Below are 23,832 nucleotides of genomic sequence, written 5' to 3' on the forward strand. Positions count from 1 at the left end.
GATTTTAAAAAATATTCAAAAACACAAACACGAGGAATTCTGCAGATGCTGGAAATTCAAGCAACACACATCAAAGTTGCTGGTGACCGCAGCAGGCCAGGCAGCATCTCTAGAAAGAGGTACAGTCGATGTTTCAGGCCGAGACCCTTCTGTGTGTTGCTTTAAAAATATGCATTCCTGTTTTCAAATCTCTATGTTCTAATATTCTTTGGCTCCATGTCCTTAAGCGGAGTTACCTACACCACTCCAATATAGGTCTCTTGATCTTTCCCAAACTTAATTGCTGCGTGATTACATGACTTCAGCTACCCCCAGGTTCTGGGCTTTCCTTACTAAATTCTTCACATCGCTTTCTGGTTTTTTTTTGCCCCAGTGGTGTTCCTTAAAGTGTACCTTGCTTAAAGAAAAACCTTTGATCATCTGCACTCATCTTCATATGCATGAACAACATTCCTGTATGAACCGTATCAGATTGCATGGTAAATCGATTGGGATTCCTACAAGTGGACAGCACTCTCTTTTGGGCGAGGGCTTTCAAGTGCGCATGTTTTTGTCTAGGCAGGCCTGGTCTATCGCTCCCACACTGTAAGTTGCCAGCATGTACCGTACTAACATGACTCTGAAAAATTTTTAATCATTTTGTCTCATTTTCATTCTTGCTCTGCGCATACGTAACACAATACAAATAAATATCAGCCTGACTCGTTTACTAATTAATATAAAATATGTTTCAACTTGTTACAATGTTTTGGCCACTGGACAAAATGTCTTTTATTTACTCATAAAATTTAACACCTCTTAATCTCTCTTTAACCTTCCGTCAGATAAGAAGGGCATACTCACCTTTTGCAGTCACTGCATTTTTCCATTGTTCCATTCAAATAATTTTCTGAACCCCCCCCAAAGCTTAACACTGTCACTGATAAGGTGCACAGACATGATTCAAAACTCCAGCTCCGATAGGATTGATGACTTAATATATCTTAAACATGAGAAAATCTGCAGATGCTGGAAATCCAAAGCAACACACGCAAAATGCTGGAGGAACTCAGCAGGCTGGGCGATATCTATGGCAAAGAGTAAACAGTCAACATTTTGGGCCGAGACCCTTTGTCAGGACTCTGATGTAACCAGGAGTCCTGATGAAGGGTCTCAACCTGAAATGTTGACTGTTTACTCTTTTCCATAGACGCTGCCTGACTTGCTGAATTCCTCCAGCATTTTGTATGTATTATTAGGTATATCTTGTTACCTTTTATTTTCTGCAGTTCACAGCATTGGCCATTTACTGAAATATATGGAAATAATTGAGACTCAAATCATCTATTTTACACAGATGATACAATTTCACAGCTATAGATTTAGATCTGGGGCTCCCAACTTTTTTCTGCCATGGACTACGACCATTAGCCAAAGGCACTGAGGACCCCTGGTTTAGATTTGTTTTGATGAAGTTTATGAGAGAAGGCATGTGGCTGGTGATCTGAATGGTCACCTCCTGCGTGCAGGTCACGAGGAAAATTGGTGTTGAGGATAGCAGGAGAGGTAGGGTATCAATCACTTGGGAAGTTTGACAGAGCAGAGGCAAACAAAATTTAATTCCAACAACTGAGGTGATGCAGTTTGGGAAGGCAAATAAGGAGACCCAACAATGTTCAAAGTAATTTATTATCTAAGTACATATTTGTCACCATATGCAACCCTGCGATTCATTTTCTTGCGGGCATACTCAATAAATCCATAATAGAATAATAACCAGTATCAATGAAAGACCACAGCAACTTGGGTGCTCAACCAGTGTGCAACAAACTGCAAATAGAAAAATAATTGAATAATAATAAATAAATAAGCAATAAATGTCAAGAACATGAGATGAAGAGTCCTTGAAAGTGAATCCATAGTTGTGGGAACATTTCAGTGATGGGGCAAATTGAGTGTGTTTATCCTCTTTGGTTCAAGAGCTTGATGGCTGAGGGGTAATAACTGTTCCTGAACCTGTTGCTGTGAAGCCTGAGGCTCCTGTCCCTGATGGCAGTAGCAAAAGGGATTGGTGTCCCTGACCCTCACATAATCCTTTTTCCCCCAGGGAGGGGGTGCTCAAAACATGAGGGCATAGGTGTAAGGTCAGAGGTGAGATATTTAAAAGAGACATCCAGGGCAACTTCTCCACACAAAAAATGGTACGTATTCGGAATGAGCTGCCAGAAATAAAGGTAGATGCAGGCACATTGGTAATGTTTAAAAGCCATCTAGGTACGACATGGACAAGTGTGGAGAGCTATAGACCAAATACATATAGATGGGACTCACTCCCTGGACAACACAGTGGCATAGATGAGTTGAACCGAACGGCCTGTTTCTATGCTGTATGACTAATACACCTTTTTGTTTATTATTATTCTTGTGACGGTTCTCTGTTACATTTTTCTGTATTAAAAAGCATGAAATGAAATCCGTTATGGAGGAATATCAAGGATCAACTGTTGCCATAAACATTTACATGTATTAGGAATCTGCTGTGGTGTGTTGGTCAGGGTGTGATTTGCAACTGAAAAACAACAACATTTCAGCAATTATAAAGATAAACAATTATATAAAAATAAAGTCAGATGTATAAGTATGGATTCAGAATAAAATGTGCATAAAAACCAGCATGTATTTACAATGGCAGAATTTAAATGGCTGAAGAAAATTTCATACAGTCATAATACATGGCAAGAACTGTTAATGCCCTCGAGACTTCTAGTATTTGTAGCTGACACCATGGGCAGTGACTGAAAACGTCTCTACAGTGGGTAATGTTAAGTTCTTGCCAGAAGCAGAACCATTGCTGGAGAAGTTGACCTTCATTGAGAGGAGGTAAAGTTAAATGGTATTTTTCTTTTCACACTGCATTTCACTGGTGTAGAACTTTCTGATACAGATTGTAAATTTATCTTTTGCCATTTTGAGTGAAAGAGGTCTGAGAATTAAATTTGTGCTAGATTAACTGGTAGGACAGGCTACCAGGTAATGCAGCAAATGCAAATAAAACTGTTTCAGGAGATAATTTTTGACAAGTGATTCAACTGATAGGACCCCGGGTTTTGGGGTGAATCTTGTACACCAGTGTACCTGATTGTGAATGTTTATTTTCGTTTGATGGATTGTCAATCTATCAAGGAAAAAATGGAATTGCATCAGCTGCCGTACTTTTGTTCTTTTACATAGATTAATTGTTGTGATTCTGAGGTAATTAATCAGTTTGGAGCAGATACAACCATCTGCCCACTGGGATTAGTTGGGTGTTCTAGATTGTGTTTGATTTTGGATATTAATTTTGCAGGTGCTGTGTACTTGGAGGGTGGCCTAGAAGAAGGCAAAAACTTATTTGGTCGACTGCTGTTCAATGGCACGGTAATGTATGCAAAACCCTTTGAATGCCTTCCTCACTTGCTTTTAATAGCCTGTTTTCTTAGAATCATTGTGCAAAGTTAGAATACATTACCTAGGCCCGATAGTACTTTCATGGTACTATGTTTCCCAAGAGAAAACTAATAGTTATTTTTTGGACTGCTGGCTACCTATCTTAGCAAAAATTTGTTTTCAAGTAATCCTTCTCAGTGGACTTTTGTTTAATAGTAGTTCTGATAAACAAATAGGCAGTGTTTTAAAGTGGCACAATCTCTGTAATTAGTCTCTGCTTCGTTGCTACCGTGGCAACAAATAGGCCTCCGCTTTAATTTCAGGCTCATGGCAGCAAATTCATTATGAGGTAAAAGAGAGACAGAATGAAAGCTGTAGAGATGTCCTGTGCAAATGTAAACTGAAGTTGTAGATGTTAATTGATTGCTAATTCTGCTTAGCCTTCTCTTCTATTTATTCATCTTACGGGACATGGGCTTCATTGGAAAGGCCAGCGTCTATTACCCATGCAAAGGTGGTGGTGCGTTGCAGTGATGAACCGTTGATTGCTGTCCGTCCACCCCAGTGCAGCGTTGCAATATTTGCTGCAGCACCAATGAAGTATGTTGATGTTGATTAGTGCATTAAATGAAGAAATGGGGGCAACTGTCAGGAAGGACTTGGATGTTCTGGGATGATTTCCCATATCTTGGTGGAGAGAAGTTATAGATTCCTAGTTCCATAAAGCATGGAAGCAGGCCCTTCTGCCTATTTCATCCGTGCCACCAAAGATGTCAATCTAAGCTACTCGACTTTGCCTGCACCTCCCTCGAACCTTCTCATCCCTATACTTGTCCAAGGGTTTTTTTAAATGTTGTAATTGTACCAACCTCTTATACCCCCTCTGCAGCTCATACCATTCCAAAAACAAGCCCCTCCGCTCCCCTTTAAATCATTCCCCTCTTATTTTAGACCTACGCCCTCGAGATTTAAGTACCCTTGCCCTGGGTGAAAGGTTGGAGATATCTCTCTACCAAAGGTGCTCCTTCCCTCTGCTGGCTTGCAGGTTAACTTTGGGCAAGGTGTAGCATCTGCTTAGCAACCCCCACCCCCCCATCACAGATCAGGGTTATATGAAGCAATGAGAGCAGCTGACAAGAGGCTGCAGGAGCAGCTGGTACTTATCACAGCTCCTGGTTATGCGATCACTGAGGCCAGGCTGACAATCTCTGAAGAGTATTGATAATGACTGGGGTCACCCTTCTTGCAAAGAGGCTGCCCAGAAGAAGGCAATGGCAAACCATTTCTGTAGGAAAATTTACCAAGAACAATCATGGTCATGGATAAGACCATGTTCACCCATGTCAGCACAACATGGCACAGAATGAAGATGATGACCATGGGGCAAAGACTGACTGTTGAGCTTATCTCTCATAATTTTACAGACTTCTCTCCTCACCCTCCTTTGCTCCAGAGAAGACTACCTAAACCTATCCAATGTCCCCTGATAACTCGAGCCCTCTAGTCTAGGCAATATCCTTTTTCTTTTTCTTTTTCCAATATTTGTTATTGATTTCTATGTAGAAGAATAGAGTCCAAGAGAAAACAAAAGAAAAAATATAATAATACCAGATACAGTATACTGAATCACATTAAAGAACTCCTTACTCTATATTCATATAGATTAGATTAATTTGTACATTAGAATATAAACAATTTTATTAAATAAAAAGATCTACACCCACTACCAAAATCGAAGCTGTTTGGGGAGAAAAAAAAGAAAAAAAACTTATCAGATAATAAAATATGCTATTAACCAACTTCTCTACTTTAACAAGAGGTCAAAGATTATGAAAATAACCTCGTGAATTCATCCAGGCAATACCCTTGTGAATTTTTTATCCACCCCCCTCTCGCATAATCGCATTCATCTTGTGGTGACCAGAACTCTACACAATGCTTCCAGTGTTGTCAAAATGTTTTGAAATGGAGCTTAACATCTAAACTCTGTACTCAGTTTACCTGGGTGGTCACTTTCAGAGAACTGTGTACCTGTAACCCATTTGCACACTGCTTGCTTGTCAGTCTTTGTGTGTAGTTTTTCATTGATTATATTGTATTAATTTGATCTACTGAAAATGACTGCAAGTAAATGAATCTCAAGGTAGTATATGGTGACATACACATTCTTCAATAATAAATTAACTTTGAACTTGAAGATTTTCTGTTCATTAACACTCCCCAGGACCCTTCGGTTAATTGTGTATGTCCTGGCCTGGTTTAACTTCACAAAATTCATCATTTTGCTCTTTTATCTTCCATTCCCTTGCACGCTTTCCCAGTTGATCAGAACCTGTTGTAACCTTATACGTTCAATGCAATCATCTCATCCAAATTCCTCATCAAGCTTCAAGGCCTGGGCTTGTGTACCTCCTGCTGCAACTGGATACACAGCTTCCTCATCAGCAAGTCTCAAACAGCGAGGATGGTATCAATATCTCATCCTTGCTGACCATCAACACAGGAGCACTTCGAGGCAGTGTACTTAGCCCCCTGCTCTGCTGCCTATACACAAATGACCGTGTGGCTAAGCACAGCTCCAGTGCCTTCTTCGCATTTGCCGGCAGTATCACTGTTGGACAAATCACTAGTGGTGATGCGTCAGCTTACCGGGGCGAGGTAGGTCACCTGGGTATGTGGTGCTGCAACAATAACCTCTCGCTCTACTAAAGAGCTGATTGTTGACCCTTAGGAAAGGAAAGGAGGGTGAACGTGTGCCAGTCTACATTAGGGGATCAGCAGTGGAAAGTGCAACATTAAATTCCTGCGTGTTAGCTTATCAAATGACCTGTCTTAGGCCTAGCAGTAGAAGTAATCATCAGGAAACTGTCCTAGCGTCTTTAGTTTTTTAGGAGGTTTGGTTTATCATTCAATTTTCCATATGCTATTTTTCCCCATTCTCCTAATCTAATTCCTTCTGCAGCCTCTCTTTTTCCTCAAAACTACTTGCCCCTCCGCCTATCTTCATATCATAAGATATAGGACCATAATTAGGCCGTTTGGCCCATCGAGTTTGCTCCACTATTTCATCACGGTCGATCCAATTTTCCTCTCAGCCTCAATCTTCTATTTTCCCCCACCATATTCCTTCATGCCCTGACCAATCAAGAATCTATCAACCTCTGCCTTAAATATACATTAAAAACTTGGCCTCCACAACTGACGGTGGCAAAGAATTCCACAGGTTCACCACACTCTGGCTAAAGAAATTCCTCTTCGTCTCTGTTCCAAAAGGACATCCCTCTATTCTAAGGCTGTATCCTCTGGTCTTAGACTCTCCACAGCTACTCCATCAAGACTTTTCACGATTTGATAGTTTTCAATGAGGTCACCACTCATTCTTATGAATTCTAGAGCATACAGGCCCAGAGTCATCAAATGCTATCTTGGAATCATTTTTGTGCACCTCCTTCGAACCCTCTCCAGTTTCAGCACATCCTTTCTATGATAATGGCCCCAAAACGGCTCAGAATTCTCCAAGTGAGGCCTTACCAGTGCTTTAGAAAGTCTCAACATTGCGCCCTTGCTTTTGCATGAATTATAACATCGCATTTCCTTCCTCACCATAAACTCAACTTGCAACTTAACCTTTAGGAAATCCTGCAAAAGGACTCTCAAGTCCCTTTGCACCTCAGTTTTTTGTATTTTCTCTCCATTTAGAAAATAGTCCACCCTTTCATTTCTTCTACCAAAGTGCATGACACATTATTGTAACAAATTTGTACAGATTACTGTTGAACTTATCCTGACTGGTTGCAGTATGGTCTGGGGTTATGGCAATTCAAATGCACAGAAATGTAAGAGGTTGCAGAGAGTCGTGGATTTTGCCCAATTTATCTGCAGGAAGTGCTGTCTCAAGAAGGCAATATCCATCACCAAAGGTCCCTACCATCTTTTGCAGCTACCACTGGGGCAGGAGATACAGAAGTCTGAAGTCCCATACCTACAGTTTCAAATACAGCTGCTTTCTTTGAACCATTGGCAAAACTCGAATCACTACAGTTTAGCAACAGTATGAACACTTTGACCTCTTTGTGCTAAAATGGACTTTGATTTTTATGTTATAATAGTGTTTACTTATAAAAACAATGTATGTAATTTATCTTTCTCCTGTGAATGATGCTTATATGTGCCCATAATGTAACGAAAGGTAAGTTTTCACTGTACCTGTGCAGACATGTAAGTGTGCAAATGATAATAAACTCGACTTTGATGATGTTCTCCACTGTCCACTATTCCACCAATATTGGTAAGAACAGCAAACTTAATAGCCATTGCAACTACATTCTTGTCCAAATCATTAATATACTGTATATGACAATCAACAGGGTTCCCAGCAATCCCTCTGGCTCACCACTGCTCACAGTTCTTCAATATGAAAAATAACTCTCAGTTACCACCCTGTGCCTCCTACCGCCTCGCCAACTTTGTATCCAAATGGCTAGGACACCCTGGATTCCATGTATTCCTTCCAGTCCAGGCTACCATATGGACCTTGTCAAAGACCGTGCTAAAGTTCATGTAGACAACGTCCTTTGCCTTGCCCTGATCAATCCTCTCGGTCACTCCTTCAAAAAATACCCAAATCAAATTTGTGAAGCATGATTTTCCTGAACAAAGCCACACTGACTAAACCTAATCAGTTCTTGCCTTTCCAAATGTTGGTAGATCCAAACGCAGAATCCAGTCTAGTATCTTTCCCACTACTAATGTTAGGCTTGCTGGACAGTGGTTCTCTGGTTTATCCTGGTAGCCCTCCTTAAATATAGGGACAATGTCAACTATCCTCTAGTCAAAATGTTTAGCACTTGTGTTAAGGTTCAGGATAAGGGATCTCAAGTCGAAGGGAATCACTAATAATTCTCCACAGGACTTTAAAAGACTCTGCACCTCATGTTCTCAGTGTTAATTATTTACTTGTTATTTGCACGCTTTTTCTTGTTTTACACATTGACTGTTCCTCGGTCTTTCTTATGAATAGATTTTCATAACTTCTATTGTACTTCTTTATTTTTTTGTAAATGCCTGCAGAAAAGTGAATGTCAAGGTGACATATGCATACTCGGATAATAACTGTACTTTGAACTACTTCTCTACAGACATCAGGTTCTGAACCAATCTTCACATAACCCTAATCCTACCTCAGTAACAAAGGGCCACTTCTTGTCCGGACTTGTCTCTCTGCTTTTTTTTTTGCACTAATGTCCTGCTTTGCACAATCTTTTACATAATTGATATTTCATGTGTTGATGACCCCCCCCCCGCCGTACTTGTCCACATGACAATGAATTCAGTGGAATTTGGGAAATTGAAAGTAAATGCAATCATCAGAGTGTGGTGAAGAATGTGGAACAGACCTTTACAGGGAACGAATAGCAGAGATGTATTCAGTGGGAAGCTGAGTTAGTTCACGCCAGGGGATCGAACAGGAGAATGTGTTGATTGGCTTGGATGAGTGAGGCTTATATAGAACTAAAACAGGCTGAATAAGTTAAGCCAATAGGTCCTTTGAGTGGTTCGAAGTACTTTGTAACCTCTGCAATTACTTGTCATTGAGTTGCAGTTCGTTTCTTTCCTTCAGTACAATTACTTTTGCCCCGTATATTGACATTCCTGTAACAAATAAACTCTAGGTTAATTGGTTCTGATTTTAATTCATATTTTACTCTGCCTTTATTTTAACAGGAGTATTGAATTTTTAGGAGTGGGTCAACATTAAAAATGGTGGTGTAACCTTTTATATTGCAATATGTCTATTGAGCAATGTAAGTCTTTGTGATCCATTCTCACAATAATGACAAGATCTTTTCTATCCCTACAGGATCTACGAGATGTGTGGCTTAATTACCCGCTTCATCCTTTGCAAGTAAGAGCCAGCTTCCATCATTGTTCACTGAGTAGCTTGTTTATTAGGGTGGATGTTTGACTTAGAACATAGAACATAGAAATCTACGGCACATTACAGGCCCACAATGTTGTAACCCACTCCAGAAGCTGCCTAGAATTTCCCTACTGCATAGCCCTTTATTTTTCTAAGCTCCATGTACCTACATAAGATTCTCTTAAAAGACCCTATTGTATCCGCCTCTACCACCTTCGCTGGCAGTGCATTCCACGCACCCACCACTCTGTGAAAAACTTATCTCGGACATCCCCCTTGTAACTACTTCCAAGCATCTTAAAACTATCCCCCTCATGTTAACCATTTCAGCCCTGGGAAAAAAGCCTCTGGCTATCCACACGATCAATGCTTCTTATACACATCTATCAGGTCACTTCGCATCCTCCGTCACTCCAAGGAGAAGAGGCCAAGTTCACTCAACCTATTCTCATAAGATATGCTCTCCAATCCAGGCAACATCCTTGTAAATCTTTGCACTCTCTCTATAGCATCTACATCCTTCCTGTAATGAGGTGATCAACACTGAACACAGTACTCCAAAAAGGGTCTAACTAAGGTCTTGTATCGCTGTAACATCACCTCATGGCTCTTGAACTCAATCCCACAGTTGATGAAGGCCAACACACCATACGCTTTCTTAACAACACTGTCAACCTGCGTAGCAACTTTGAGTGTCCTATGGACATGGACCCCAAGATCTTGCTGATCCCCCACACTGCCAAGACTTCTTTAAACTCTTAACTTGTTTTGTTGGGAATATTGCTGTGTAATCTTGAACATGCACTTAAAATGTTATTCCATAAATATCAGTGAGTTTCTGTAAACCATATCAGAAGGAACATATTTTATAAAGGTGTTAAGCTGATGCTGTTAATACAGAGCCAATTACACTTCTATTCCCCTCCCCCCTCAATCAAGAAGGCCTTAAAACTCTCTGCTTCCTTCTCAATGAAAGAACCAACCAGTTCCCTTCCACCATCACCCTCCTCTCTCTAGCAGAACTGGTCCTCACCCTCAACAATTTTCCTTTGGCTCCTGCCACATTCTCCAGACTCGAGAGGTAGCCATGGGCACCCACATGGGCCCCAGCTATGCCTGCCTCTTCGTTGGCTATGTAGAACAGTCCATGTTCCAAGCCTTCCCTGGTAATACTCCCCAACTTTTTCTCCTCTACGTTGATGACTGTACTGGTGCTGCTTCATGTGCTCATGCTGAACGTAGCAGCAAAGCTAATCCAAAATTTAAACAAAACAATTGCTGCTTGCCTGCGACCATACGAACTTTTAAACTTACGTGACACACGCACAGCTTCAAAGATTGCTTCAAAAGTTGAACCTTTTATTCAATCCTTTATTAGCAGTTAGCAAGCATACAATTAAGCATTTTTGAGCGTTATCTCAGAGATATCTCAGTGGTCAGTAAAAGATACAACCTCTGCCAGTCCCAAGCTACAATCTGCCGCGAAATAAGCAAGAATACGTAACTTTTCCCCTTCACTTTTACCACACCCCCACTCATGTGACTAGTTATCTTAATAAACATAATAAACATGCAACACAAAGTACAAAGCAGATAGAAATCAGATGCATGGCCTCTACACTGAACTCATCAGCTACATCAACTTTGCATCTACCTTACACCTTGCCCTTAAATTCATGGTCCATTTCTGACGCCTTCCTCCCATTTCTCGATCTGTCTTCATCTCTGGAATTAAACTATTGACCAAAGTCTTTTATAAATCTTCTGATTCCCATGGTTATCTTGACTGTTCCTCGCTCCACCTTATCTTCTGTAAAAATGCAATTCCCTTTTCTTAGTTCCTGTGTCTCTGCCGCATCTGTTCCCAAGATGCGGCTTTCCTTTCCAGGACACAGGAGATGTCCTCCTTCTTCAAAGAATGGGGTTTCTCTTCCTCCACAATTGATGCTGCCCTCACCCACATCTCCTCCATTTCCCAATCATCCACTCTCACCCTGTCTTCCTGCTTGCTTAACAGTGATAAAGCTGCTCTTGTCCTTACCTACAACTCCATGAGCCTCCACGTCCAACACGTCATCTTCCTCAACTTCTGCCATCTTCAGAGGGATCCTACCACCAAACATATATTTAATCTCTCCATTCTCCGCTTCCTGCAGGGATCACCCCCTCCGTGATTCCCTTGCCACTAATCTCCCTTCTGGCACTTATCCCTGCAAGTGGCCAAAGTGCTACACCTTCACATTCATCTCCTCCCTCACCTTCATTCAGGGCCTGAAACCATCTTTCCAGGTGAGGCAACACTTCACCTGCGAATCTGCTGGGATTCCCTATTGTTTTCGGTGCTCCTGATGTGGCCTCCTCTGTATCGGTGAGATCCGTTGTAAATTGGGAGACTACTCCATTGAGCATCTCTGCTCCATCTGCCAAAAGTGGAACTTCCCGGTGGCCAAAGGTTTTTATTCCGATTCCCATTCCTGTTCCAACAGGTCTTATTTGATAAGGCTTTGCTTGGCAAGACCAATATTTTTTTTCCATCCAGGATGACTGCTCAGGAGGTGGTAATGGCTGTTTTTGAAGTTCTGCGATCTCTTTGTGGTGTAGATGCTCTGGAGTGCTGCTTAGAGTTTCAGGATTTAAACCAGTAGTGATAAGGGGACAACAATTAATTGGCGGATAACTTCACTGAGCACCTCCGCTCCATCTGTCTCAGCCCAAAATGTCGACTGTTCATTTCTTTTCATAGATACTACCTGACCTGCTGAGTTCCTTCAACATTTTGTGTGCGTTGCGTTGGTTTTCCAGTATCAATAGGATTCCTCCTGTTTGTTAGTGTGTGAGATGTGACTGATAGGACATAGAACATAGAAATGTACAGCACATTACAGGCCCTTCAGCCCACAATGTTGTGCCGACCATGTAACCTATTCCAGAGACTGCCTAGAATTTCCCTACTGCATAGCCCTCTATTTTTCTAAGCCGTGTCCTCAATTTGGCCTTCTGAAAGGATGAAGTAATACCTGATTAACATGTTGTGAAATCTACTGAATTTTCAACTTAACCTGCCTTGGAAATTACTAAAACTGATTTATTTTGAAACCTATATTATACATTATCTAATATATGTAAGTCTTTTTAAAAAATATGTATTTTATACATTTTTGTGAAATTTTGTTCTTCTTACTCCTCTTGTTAGCTTTTATATTTTTTCTCTTTTTACTTTTGCTTTTGAAATCTTGCCAAGGAGTTGTCACTTGTTTTTTCTTGCTGCCAGTTCCTTTTTTTGCTACCACTGTGTGTGGGAGTTGCCAATTTTCGGTTAAGACTTCAAACCTAGCTTGCTGATAATAGATCCTATGGGACTACTTTGTAGTAAAGGAGTGGTGTTCTGCAACGGTGTTCAAAGGGGCTTCATTGGCTGCAAGTAGCTTTGAAATATTCTGAAAGGGGTAAGAAATACCAAAAATGCAAAGTATTAGAGATACTCAGAAGGTCAGGCAGTGTCTGCTGAGTGAGGACCAAGATTAATGTGTCAGGTCAGCCTCCCTTCACTGTTCTGAGTTCTTCATAGCTGTGGTTGTCTTTCCACAGGTGCTGTCTGACCTGCGGAATATTTTCAGGACTTTGTTTTTATTTCAGACCTTCAACGTCCACAGTCCAAGGAAATGCAATCGTTTAACTTGCTTGGCTGTAATAGCATCTCTTGGTCCCTAGGTGGTGCTCTGCAGCAGCAAAACAAATAACATGGTCTTCATCACTTCACCCAGCACTGAAAACTGCAAGATAGTCCTCTCAGTTAAAGAAAAGTAATATTCCCTGGGGTTCAAAGGAGAATTTCCTGCAGACCACCAACCAAAAAGAGACTCGTGAGCTAATGCGTTTCTTTTATTGATTGCCAGGCAACAACAAAAGGCTCCTGATGCCATTCAGTCTAAGTAAAGGGCAAAGCAGTAGCTAGCTGTTTTAATAAGTGCATCATCTTGTCCATCTTTGGGGCTTAAGAGTAGGATCTGCACAAGAATTGCCCAGGCATGAAACAATGAAAGAAAAGTGTGCTTCAATATATTTTCTTTTTCTTTCACCATCTGTTGGGAGAGTACTGTGAATTCTCCATGGATTATTGCTCAGGAATAAAAAAAAATTCAATCCCTGATGTTCCTTCTATAGTGTTACGTGGTTAAAAAGCAAATATGTTTTGAAATTCCACCAGGGATGTCTTTATATCCATTCTCTAAACACAGAAATGGGCATATAAGGTAAATTCTGCCCCTTCCCCTTCCTTTGCCATGTGCCAGTGACTCTGAGCAATTTTGTTAGATGTTGGAGTTTCACATGTGTGCAGGTAGAAGGGAAACCATAGGGGGTTGTTCGTACAGAAGGAGGTCAGGTGAAAATCAGAATCAGGTTTATTATCACCAGCATGTGATGTGAAATTTGTAAACTTAGCAGCAGCAGTTCAATGCAATACATAATACAGAAGAGAGAAAAAATAAATAAAATAAAATAGTAATAATTACCAAAGTAGATCAATTACAGTATACGTATATTGAATGGATTTTAAAACCGTGCAAAACTACAAATGTTTGTATATTAAAAAAAGTGAGGCAGTGTCGAAGGGTTCAATGTCCATTTAGGAATCAGATGGCAGAAAGGAAGAAACTGTTCCTGAATCGCTGAGTATTTCAAGGGGAGCAAACAGTCAACATTTTGGTCTGAGGCTCTTCATCAGGGCAAGAAAAGAGGGGGTAGAAGCCAGAATAAGAAGGTGGGAGGGTTGGGAAGGAACACAAGCTGGTAGGTGATAGGTGAGACCAGCTGAGGGGGAGTGGGGACGTGAGGGTGGGGTATGAAGCAAGAAACTGGGAGGTGACAGGTGGAAGAGATAAAGGGCTGCAGAAGAAGGAATTTGATAGGAAAGGACAGTGGATCATGGGAAAAAGGGAAAGAGGGAACCAGAGGGAGATGATGGGCAGGTGTGAAAAAGAGAAGGGATGAGATGCTAACCAGAATGGAGAATGGAGGAAAAGCAAAGGAGGGAGGGGGAAGAAATCAGCATGTTGGAGAAATTGATGTTCTTGCCATCAGGTTGGAGGCCACCCAGATTGAATGAGAGGCGTTGTTCCTGCAACCTGAGTGCGGCCTCAACTTGACAGCAGAGGAGGGCGTTGAGAGACATGTCACAATGGGAATGAGAAGTCGAATTGAAATGAGTAGCCACTGGGACATCCTGCCATTTGCAGCAGATGGAATGAAATATGGGTCGCTGGCTTTTGTGCTTGACAAAGCATTGTTCTTTGTGCTTGGCTTCAAGTCGCAGCTCTGAGCCAGTGAACTGCAGCACAGTGCACGTTTGCAGCGTGCCAGTTCCCTGTCAGTGAAACTTCATCTTGAAAAGTGCAGCCACCCTTGTGTCTATGAGCTCAGCAGTCAGTCACCTGCATCATCTGTGCTGGAGTTAAAATGTTGCACTGTGGTCACTGAGAACTGTGCACTGATGATAATATCACAATTAATTATTTATGTTTCAATTGTACAAATTGACCCCGTCTTTGATATTCTCTCTGTAGCATACCATTTATCCCTTTGCACTTTCTATTTAGATCACGACTACTTTCGAAATGCCTGTGTAATGAATTTCTGAGCTGACCATCATGGTCTAGGAAAATTAACATGAGCTAATCGCTTGATGAGATTAATGAAACATTTCTGGGTAATAAGTACATTCAAAATGTTAATCCAACTCCTCCACGCGCCTTGCATGCAGTAATGCCTCCTGGTGACTCTCCAGCCTTAGTGGTATGGCTCGAAAATACAAAAAAAAGACAAAAATCAATTGCAGTTATACCAAAACGGGAGTAAAGGTTTTCAGGGATAATTGTAAATGTTTTGTAAATATTTAATTTTTGAATGAGACACCAAGAAGATAAGTTTTATGGTGCACCTTTTGTGTGGAGGTCAATGCATATCGCGCTTTAAAATTAGAATTGAATGTTTTGCATTGTACTCCTTCTCTTGAGGATGTAAGTAATAGTCCGGAGTTGTGGATTTTCCCATCTGCTGACAATTTGCAAAAATACTGCTGCTGGTTTTTATCACTGCATAAGCAATTGTGCTCTGAATCTATATTTCAAGTGCACTCTCTTTTCCTTTCCAAACAATTTAGAACATATGTACATGATAGACAATAATCACACAGGCAGATTGAAAAGATCTGAGGAAATCTCCTATTTGGCATCATCTTTAGACTTTGCCAACATAGTGTTTATTTGTTTTTGTTCTTTTTATCAAGAGCTTTGGAGCCTGTTTTTGTGGTTTCTTCCACTTCATGGAAATTGAAAGTTGAGGTTCTGTTTCTGTCCCCTTCAGGAGAAGTGAAATAAACTCACATGTTTGGAATAAAATAGCCAGTGACCTTTAGGGTTGTATTCAGTACTAATGACATAGTAGGTTGTCAGCTGGGCATGTCAGTTCCAGTGGAGATTGCTACTAAGGTACAGTGGAGTGTCTCTGGTAGGAGATGTGAAGACTAATGAAAGAATGCAAAGAGTGAAGATTTTGCACGTTGACTGCTGTCATTGAGTTGGATGAGGTACTGGTAGAGCAACCACTTGGTGGCTTATAGTAAGTTGGGAAAGTTCAGTTGTATTTTTTACGGAGAGTTCCCATTTGGACTTACTGTTGAGCTAGATTGGTCAGACAATCACCAGCTGAAATTCGTGATACATATTAGCTTTGTCTTTCTGAAAGGATGTTGAGGTTGCTATGGACTAGTTAGGCTGCAGGGTCTGCCTCCATACTGTATCAATTAACTCCAATTATATCTCGGATCTTGACCTCTGCTAATGATGCAAAGATAGGTGGAGGTGTAGGTAGTGTTGAGGAAGCATTGAGTCCGCAGAAGTACTTGGGCAGGCTGGGAAAATGGGCAAAGAAGTGGCAGGTGGAATACAGTGTAGAGAAATGTCTGGTCGTGCACTTTGCTACAAGGAATAAGGGCAATGATTATTTCCTAAATAGGGAACAAATTCAGAAATCAGAGGTACAAAAGTTCTAGAGGTCCTAGTGGAGGATTTCCTAAATTTTGAGGGAGCTAGGATGAGCATTTAATAGGATGTTGGTCAGACTGCTTCTGGAATATTGTGTGCAGCTTTGGGCCCCATATCTAAGAAAGTTGTGCTGGCATTGGAGATGGTCCAGAGGGGGTTTATGAGAATAATCCCAGGAATGAAAGGGTTAAGCTATGAGGGGTGTTTGATCTCCTGGGCTGTTACTTGCTGAAGTTTAGAAGTATTGGGGGCGGGGGGGGGGAGGATTTCATTGAAACCTACTAGATATCTGAGACAGAGTGGACATGAGGGTGATGTTTCTGATGGTGAAGAGTCTGCAACCAGAGGGCACAACCTCAGAATAAAAAGACACCCTTTAGATTGGAGCTAAGGAGCAATTTCTTTAGCCAGAGGGTAGTGAATTTGTGGAATTCATTGCTATAGACAGGTAGGTCATTGGCTATATTTAAAGAAGAGGTTGATAGTTTCTTGATTAGTAAGGGCATTAGAGATTATGGGGAGAAGGTTTTGAGAGAGAATAATGAATCTGCCATGATTGAATGGTGGAGCAGACTTGATGGGTTTAATGGCCTAATTCTGCCCCTATGGTCTGTGGTTGTCTAATGACTCAGCAATGATGTGTAACTGACTGGATGAGGGCGGGTAACAGTCCTGAAGGCACCCCTGTGATAAAGGTAGTGGACCGCAGCCCTTGGTAGTGGATATTGGGGTTCACTTTGTCAGGTCCATATTTATTTTTCTGCAGATGATTGACTCGTTGGCCTGGCTCACCTGCAAGACCACATAGGGACAGTCCCCATAAAATATTCCCCAATTCCTCCCAAAGATTGTTTGTTGGATATACAAAGCAGATTTTATGGTTAAAATGATACTGAAGGAAACTGAATCCATGAAAGTGTCTTTGAAATTTCAGTCTCCCTCTTCCCTCAACATGCATCAGGCACATACTTATTCAAAACTAGCATACCAGTCTAGTTTAAAGTGAAGAGAGTTGGTCAATATCTCAGTTAAAAATATTTACTAAATATGTTTAATAAAAATGTGATTAGATTGGTGAGATTGTGAATAGAAATTAACTAAAATAATTTTGTCCCTTTGTATCAGTTACAGGAGTCGAATACAGATAGGCCCCTGATTGACACATCTCCTGTTCTGAAGAAGCTGACAGATTTTGAAGAGACAATTGGAGTGAATTTTATCCACATCCGTCTCCTGGCTCGAGCCTTCACTTTGCGCACTGTTGGATATAATCATCTGACCCTGTGAGTTGAGTGAATTCTGCTTCACCTCCACAGTGGGGTCAATAGCTGTATTAGTGATGAGTTTTTGAATTAAGCTTTTGAATTGTCCAATTTGATATACTCATTCAAAGTAATTCTAACAATGAGCCTATTCTGAACTCAGCTTCATGTCAAACAATTCGGTCATTTAAACAGAACTCAAAGGTCATTCGCACAGGAGATTCTGCAGATGCTGGAGTCCTGGAGGAGCTGAGCATGTCAGGCAGCGTTTCTGGGGAGGAAATCTCGATGAAGGGAGTCGGCCCAAAACGTTATTGCTCTCCAAAGACGATGCCTGACCTGCTGAGTTCCACCAACGTTTTGTGTGTGCTGCTGAAAGATCGTTCTCCTCTACCCCTCCCCCTGTAAGCACATGCTCGGCCTTCCCCCTTTCTCCTGCCTGGCCACGTTTGGTCTTTCTCCTCCGCCCCTTCTCCCCCCCTCCTCCCCTACTGGCTGTCTTGTTTGTAGTACAATTTCTGGCATGTGGTCAGCCTAGCAACGTTGGTGGTCTTATCTTCAGTTGTTGCCCCTTTGAGAAGCAATTCTTGCTATAATTAAAGTTAGGGTGGCCCAGTTGCTACCTCACAGTTGTAATGATGTGAATTTGGTCTGGGGAGTCCGCATGTCCATCTGTGATCGCTGGTTTCTTTTCTTCACCCCACAGGCATGGTAGTTAAATTATCCCTGTAAATTAGCTCCAAGTGTGAGTAAGTGGCAAAACAAAGGAGAGTTGATGGTCTTGTGAGAGGGAATAACCTGCAGGGCGACAGAGAAATGGGAATGGGACTGATGAGATTGCTCTGCTGGAAGCTGGTATGGATTCTGTGGGCAGAATGGCCTTCAGTGGCATAATGTTAATATTGCAAATGCAGTATGAAAAAAAAAATGAAAGAAGTGATCTATGGAAGGGAACGAACAGTCAATGTATCAGGCCGAGACCCTTCATCAGAGCTGTCTTGGCCCAAAACGTGACTATTCATTCCTTTCCATAGATACATGCTAAGTTCATCCAGCATTTTGTGTGTGTTACTCTGGATTTCTGGCATCTGCAGAATCTTTTGTGTGCACAATTGAAATAGTGTTAATTTCTTTCTGTATTATTTTATGAACTTTAATTTCTTGAGTTATATTATTGAACTAAGTAGTTGAGCAGCCAGGATAAAGAGAGTTTATGGTTGTTTGAAAAATCATAGGCTTAGGAGTTGTGCTGTGCTGTTTAAAGTACTCTGAAGACCCAGGACTGTTATGCCATGGATTGGTTTGATTGTAAGCCTGCTGTTACAAGTGTCTGTTGTGTCTCTGAATCGCTGATTGCACACTTGCCCTCCTAAAGGGAAGTATGGCAGGATATAAGGACACAAGAACATAAGAAATAGGAGCAGGAGTAGGCCATCAGGTCCGTTGAACCTGCTCCACCATTCTATAAGATCATGGCTGATCTGGTCACAGATTCATCTCCACCTACCTGCCTTTTCCCCACAACCCTTAATTCCCCTGCTATGCAAAAATCTATCCAACCTTGTCTTAAATATACTTACTGAGGTAGCCTCCACTGCTTCATTGGGCAGAGAATTCCACAGATTCACCACTCCCTGGGAAAAGCAGTTCCTCCTCATCTCTGTCCTAAATCTACTCCCCCGAATCTTGAGGCCATGTCCTCTAGTTCTAGTCTCGCCTACCAGTAAAAGCAACTTTCTTGTCTCTATCTATCCCTTTCATAATTTTATGTTTCCATAGATCTCTCATTTGATTGAAAGTGCCTTAAATAAGGAGTTGAAACAGCCAGAGTTTTTCAGAATAATGGGACCAGTTCATGAGTGTCAGGGTTGGGGGAGGGGAGAGAAAGTTGGAGATTAGCCTGCTGAATCTCATTTGCACCTCCTCCAGGAAGCATTTAAAATGGAAATGGATAAATATTTAATAGATCAGGAGAAAGCGTTGTGGAGAAACGCTGCAGAAGAGGAGTTGATGCCAGCATAGATCAGCCAAGATCATAATCCTATTGATGTTCCTATTTTCTTGATTTCTTATGAGAGGGACCATATGAGAATCAGAAATCAGGTTTTATATCACCAGCCTATGTCGTGAAATTTGTTGACTTTGAGCCAGCAGTGCAATGCGATACATAATAATAGAAAAAAATCATGAATTACGGTAAGAATATGTAAACTAAATAAGTAGTGCAAAAATGGAGATTAAAAAAATAAGTGACGTAGTGTTCATGGGTTCAATGTCCATTTCGGAAATCGGATGGCAGAGGGGAAGAAGTTGTTCCTGAATCATTGAGTGTGTGCCTTCAGGCTTCTGTACCTCCTTCCTGAAGGTAGCAATGAGAACAAGGCATGACCTGTGTGATGGGGTCCTTAATGATGGACTCTGCCTTTTGAGACATCGCTTCCTGAAGATGTCCTGGATTCTACAGAGGCTAGTGTCCATGATGGAACTGACTAAGTTTACAACTCTCTGCAGCTTACTTCGATCCTGTGCAGTAGCCCCCTCCCCATACAGCCAGTGATGCAGCCAGTTAGAATGCTCTCCATTGTACAACTGTAGGTATTTAAGGTTGTTTTAGGTGACAAACCAACTCTTCGCAAACTCCTAAAGAAGTGTAGCTGCTGTCGTGCCTACTTTTTAGCTGCATCTTGTAGAGTGGGAATCTTTAGAGATTAACAAATAGGGTTGAAGGTTAATAAAAGGTTAGCTTTATTTATCACGCGTACATTGAAACACAGAGTGAAATACAGCCAACCAACACAATCTGAGATGTGCTGGGGGGCAGCCCATGCTTCCAGCACCCACATAGCATTGCCCATAACTTACCCGAACTCATACATCTTTGGAATGAGGGCAGAAACTGGGACACCCAGAGGAAACCCACGCGGTCATGGGGAGAACGTAGAAATTCCTTTCAGACAGCGGTGGGATCTGAACCCTGATCTTATACGAGCTGCAATGCTACCTTGCAGGCTTTCTGGCCCTTTGAGCTTCCTCTGCCATTCAGTCCTGGCTGATCTTCTACCTCAGTGCCATTTTCCAGCATGGCCCTATTTTGCTTAGTTTCCTTGGTAACCACAAATCTATCAATCTCTGTGTAAGGGGTTTCTTCTTTTATGTTACTGCGTAGGCTAATTAAAATGGCTTCTTTGTTATGTTAACTGCTGAGAAAGTTCTGCTAGCAGCTTGTTTGAGTTATATTATTGATAAGAGAGCGAACGAACCAATTGGGATAGATGTTATTCTTTCTTGTGTGTCTGTAAGCTATTGTGATGCGCGGGTTTTTGGGGCAGAAGGCGCGATGGGGAGAGGGAGAGTGGACGCGGTGCTGTGAGCTGGCTAACGGGGTCGGGCCCCGAGCAGGAGTCCGAGGTCCAGGGTCTTCAGCGAGGAAAGTGGAGACAGAGACAGACTCGTGTGGAGCGTCTGGTCGACCACCGTGGTTGGTCCCAGGCGGCGGGTCGAGGTGGTCAGAGGGGATCGAGTGGTGAAGAGAGGATCGTCATTAGAGCTCCAACTGTTTGTGCATGAAGAGATTGAACTTTGATAAGTTTGGCGCCTTTTATATTTTATCTCTATTAATTACTTAGTTCCAGTAATATCTATAAGTTGTAATTCATTTAATCGTAGATGGTGTATTGTCTGTTACTTGGCGGGGTGGGGTACATCACACAGCATCCACACAAACTTAATTACCCAGTTTGGTGGGGCGGAGGGCTGCTTCCCCTAGACAACAGCAAGTTGAGCGACCCTGAGGCTTAGCATGGGGGCTACGTCTGTTTTGAGTGGGCACAGAGAGCATCCACAACCCTTTTAAAGAATTCTAAAGGTTCAACACCTCCCCTCCCCCAAGTTGGTGGACCTGCTTGTAGATTGAGAATTTGTACACTCACTAATCCTGTAAGGAATTTGTCCTCTGTCACCCCGTGTGATCAACAAAGTCTCTGCAAGGCTGTTTGTGAATTCCTTACTGATTTGACCCGTTCTTTTAGAGATACACCATGGTAACAGGTCCACAGGCCCTTCCAGCCCAACAAGCCCACGCTGTCTAATTACCACCATGTGACCAATTAGCGTACCAGCCCGTGCACCTTTGGAATTTGGAAGGAAGCCAGAGCACCAGAGGTTCAATTCAACCCATTTCTTGAATTCTTATCCTGAGCTGTCCTTTTCTCAAAACTTTTACCCATTAAATCTGATCAATAAGAACTGGCAGACACGTTCAACGGCTTGATTGTCACCAGCACACACTTAAAGGTTAAACGTGGACACAGCACTGTGACGTAGCGGTTTACAGTGACAATGATCAGAAAATAGTTCAATTCCTGCCGCTGTCTGTTCAGCGTTTGTATGTTCTCTCCTTGACCTCATGGGTTTCTTCCAGCTGCTCCAGTTTCCGCCCCCATTCCAAAAGATGTACGGGTTAGTTTTATTAATTATGGTCTTGCCAGGTTGGTACAGGAAGCACGGCAAAACTTGAGGACTACCTGCAGCGCATAGGGTTATGTTGGTTGTTGACACAAATAATGCATTTTCCTGTATGTTTCAATGTATATATGACAAGTAAAGCTAATCTTTTTCTTTTAAAAATGGTTTGCTGAACTTTGAGAGAAGGGCAGCAATGTGAGACTAATGGAATGGCTCTGCCAAAGAACACATTGGGCCTAATAGTCTCTTTCCATGCTGCACCTCTCCAAGATTCTTAGCAATCAGTTCACAATAATACACTTGATCTATCTATACGATTCCAGATCTCCCCCCTCCCCCATTATTCATTCTTAGAAGTTCATCATCTAGAAGTTAGATTGAGCAATGTTCATTTGCTATCAGGTAGATCTATTCACCTTTACAGAGTATTGCCCTGTAACTAGAGGTTACAGCAGTAGAACACTTGGATTTTCTACTGACATTACTTTAAGTTTTTACATTATTCCACATGCTCCCTGATCCCCTTGAGAATAAAAAAAGTATCTGTCTCTTAAGTAAGCATTGATGATTGGTTAACAACTCTTGTCACCGGTTTTGATGTCCAAACTGTTAGAAATGATTAATTTTACCCTCATAATTAATATATAACCATCCTTCAGTGACTAATTTCTATGCAATATTAATGCTGCTTTTGTTGGAAAATGTTTCAGTAGTATCTTTCTCTCTGCTCTAAGTATTTACTGGTTTCTGACTAGGAGACAGTTCTAGTGTCTGATCCTGAGTTTATTTATCTATTTATTTATTTACTGAGATACAACATGAAGTAGACCCCTCTGGCCCTTCGAACCGCACCACCCAACGATCCCCTGATTTAACCCTAGTCTAATCACGGGACAATTTACAACGACCAATTAAACTACCAGCTGGTACGTCTTCGGACTGTGGGAGGAAACCGGAGCACTCGGAGGAAACCCATGCACTCACAGGGAGAGAATGTACAAACTTCTTACAGGCAGTGGCAAGAATTTCAGGCAGACATTTACAACTATCATGACTGTTCACACTGCAGTAGTTTAAGTCAATGGGAGGCAAAATTCTTTCCCTGATTCTTCCCCACCACACCATCCCTTCCAACTTCAAGCACGTTTATTAACTTCAGTCCAGAACCATTAAGCAGTGAGTAAATGCAGGAGGTGGAATGTGCAGATTTATTTTGAAAAGTCAATTTAATTTATGTTTTGGATCCATTAGAAAATATATTTCTGTATCTCAGTAATTCCACTGAAATCAGTAATAAATCATTCAGGGCTATCATACATAATCCTGATGACAGGTTCTGACTGCTTATTTTATTGTCAAATAATCTTAATAGTATTGAAATGAATTCAAAAATTCTACTGATTTTTGTACGTTAGGTATCATTCTGAACATATTGCTGAATGTTTTTTCTTTGGGAATTATGGTTTGATGCATTAATAATACGGAACTAAAAAGGATCCATTTCCTTGTCTGAAGGGCTTGAATGAGATTGTTTGCTGAAGCTGATTTGATGTCAGTGACTTTGAATAGCTTTTCCATTGAAATAACAAGCTATTGCTGCCTCATTAGAGGAAGGCGTGTCCTCTCTCACAAAGCTTTTTTTCTCACTAAAATAATCTCCCGGTTGAAGGTGAAGACTGGAGACTGGTTTCAATGGAAGGTGAAGGGGTGGGTGGGTTTTTAAAATGAGCAAAATGTC

The 23,832-nt window shown here is 41.5% G+C and overlaps 1 protein-coding gene across 1 annotated transcript in view; it reads left to right on the forward strand.

The window, feature by feature from the left end:
• Nucleotides 1-23,832, forward strand: part of drosha (drosha ribonuclease III) — a 168,906-nt gene that overhangs the window by 94,162 nt on the left and 50,912 nt on the right. Inside the window, exons 23-25 of the mRNA XM_063069658.1 lie at nucleotides 3,326-3,396; nucleotides 9,266-9,310; nucleotides 17,494-17,651. Of these exons, the coding sequence (XP_062925728.1) occupies nucleotides 3,326-3,396; nucleotides 9,266-9,310; nucleotides 17,494-17,651 (274 nt within the window). The remainder of the gene's footprint in view (nucleotides 1-3,325; nucleotides 3,397-9,265; nucleotides 9,311-17,493; nucleotides 17,652-23,832) is intronic.

Source organism: Mobula hypostoma, chromosome 17 (assembly GCF_963921235.1).
Source record: "Mobula hypostoma chromosome 17, sMobHyp1.1, whole genome shotgun sequence".
In the NCBI taxonomy this organism is placed as follows: Eukaryota; Metazoa; Chordata; class Chondrichthyes; order Myliobatiformes; family Myliobatidae; genus Mobula; species Mobula hypostoma.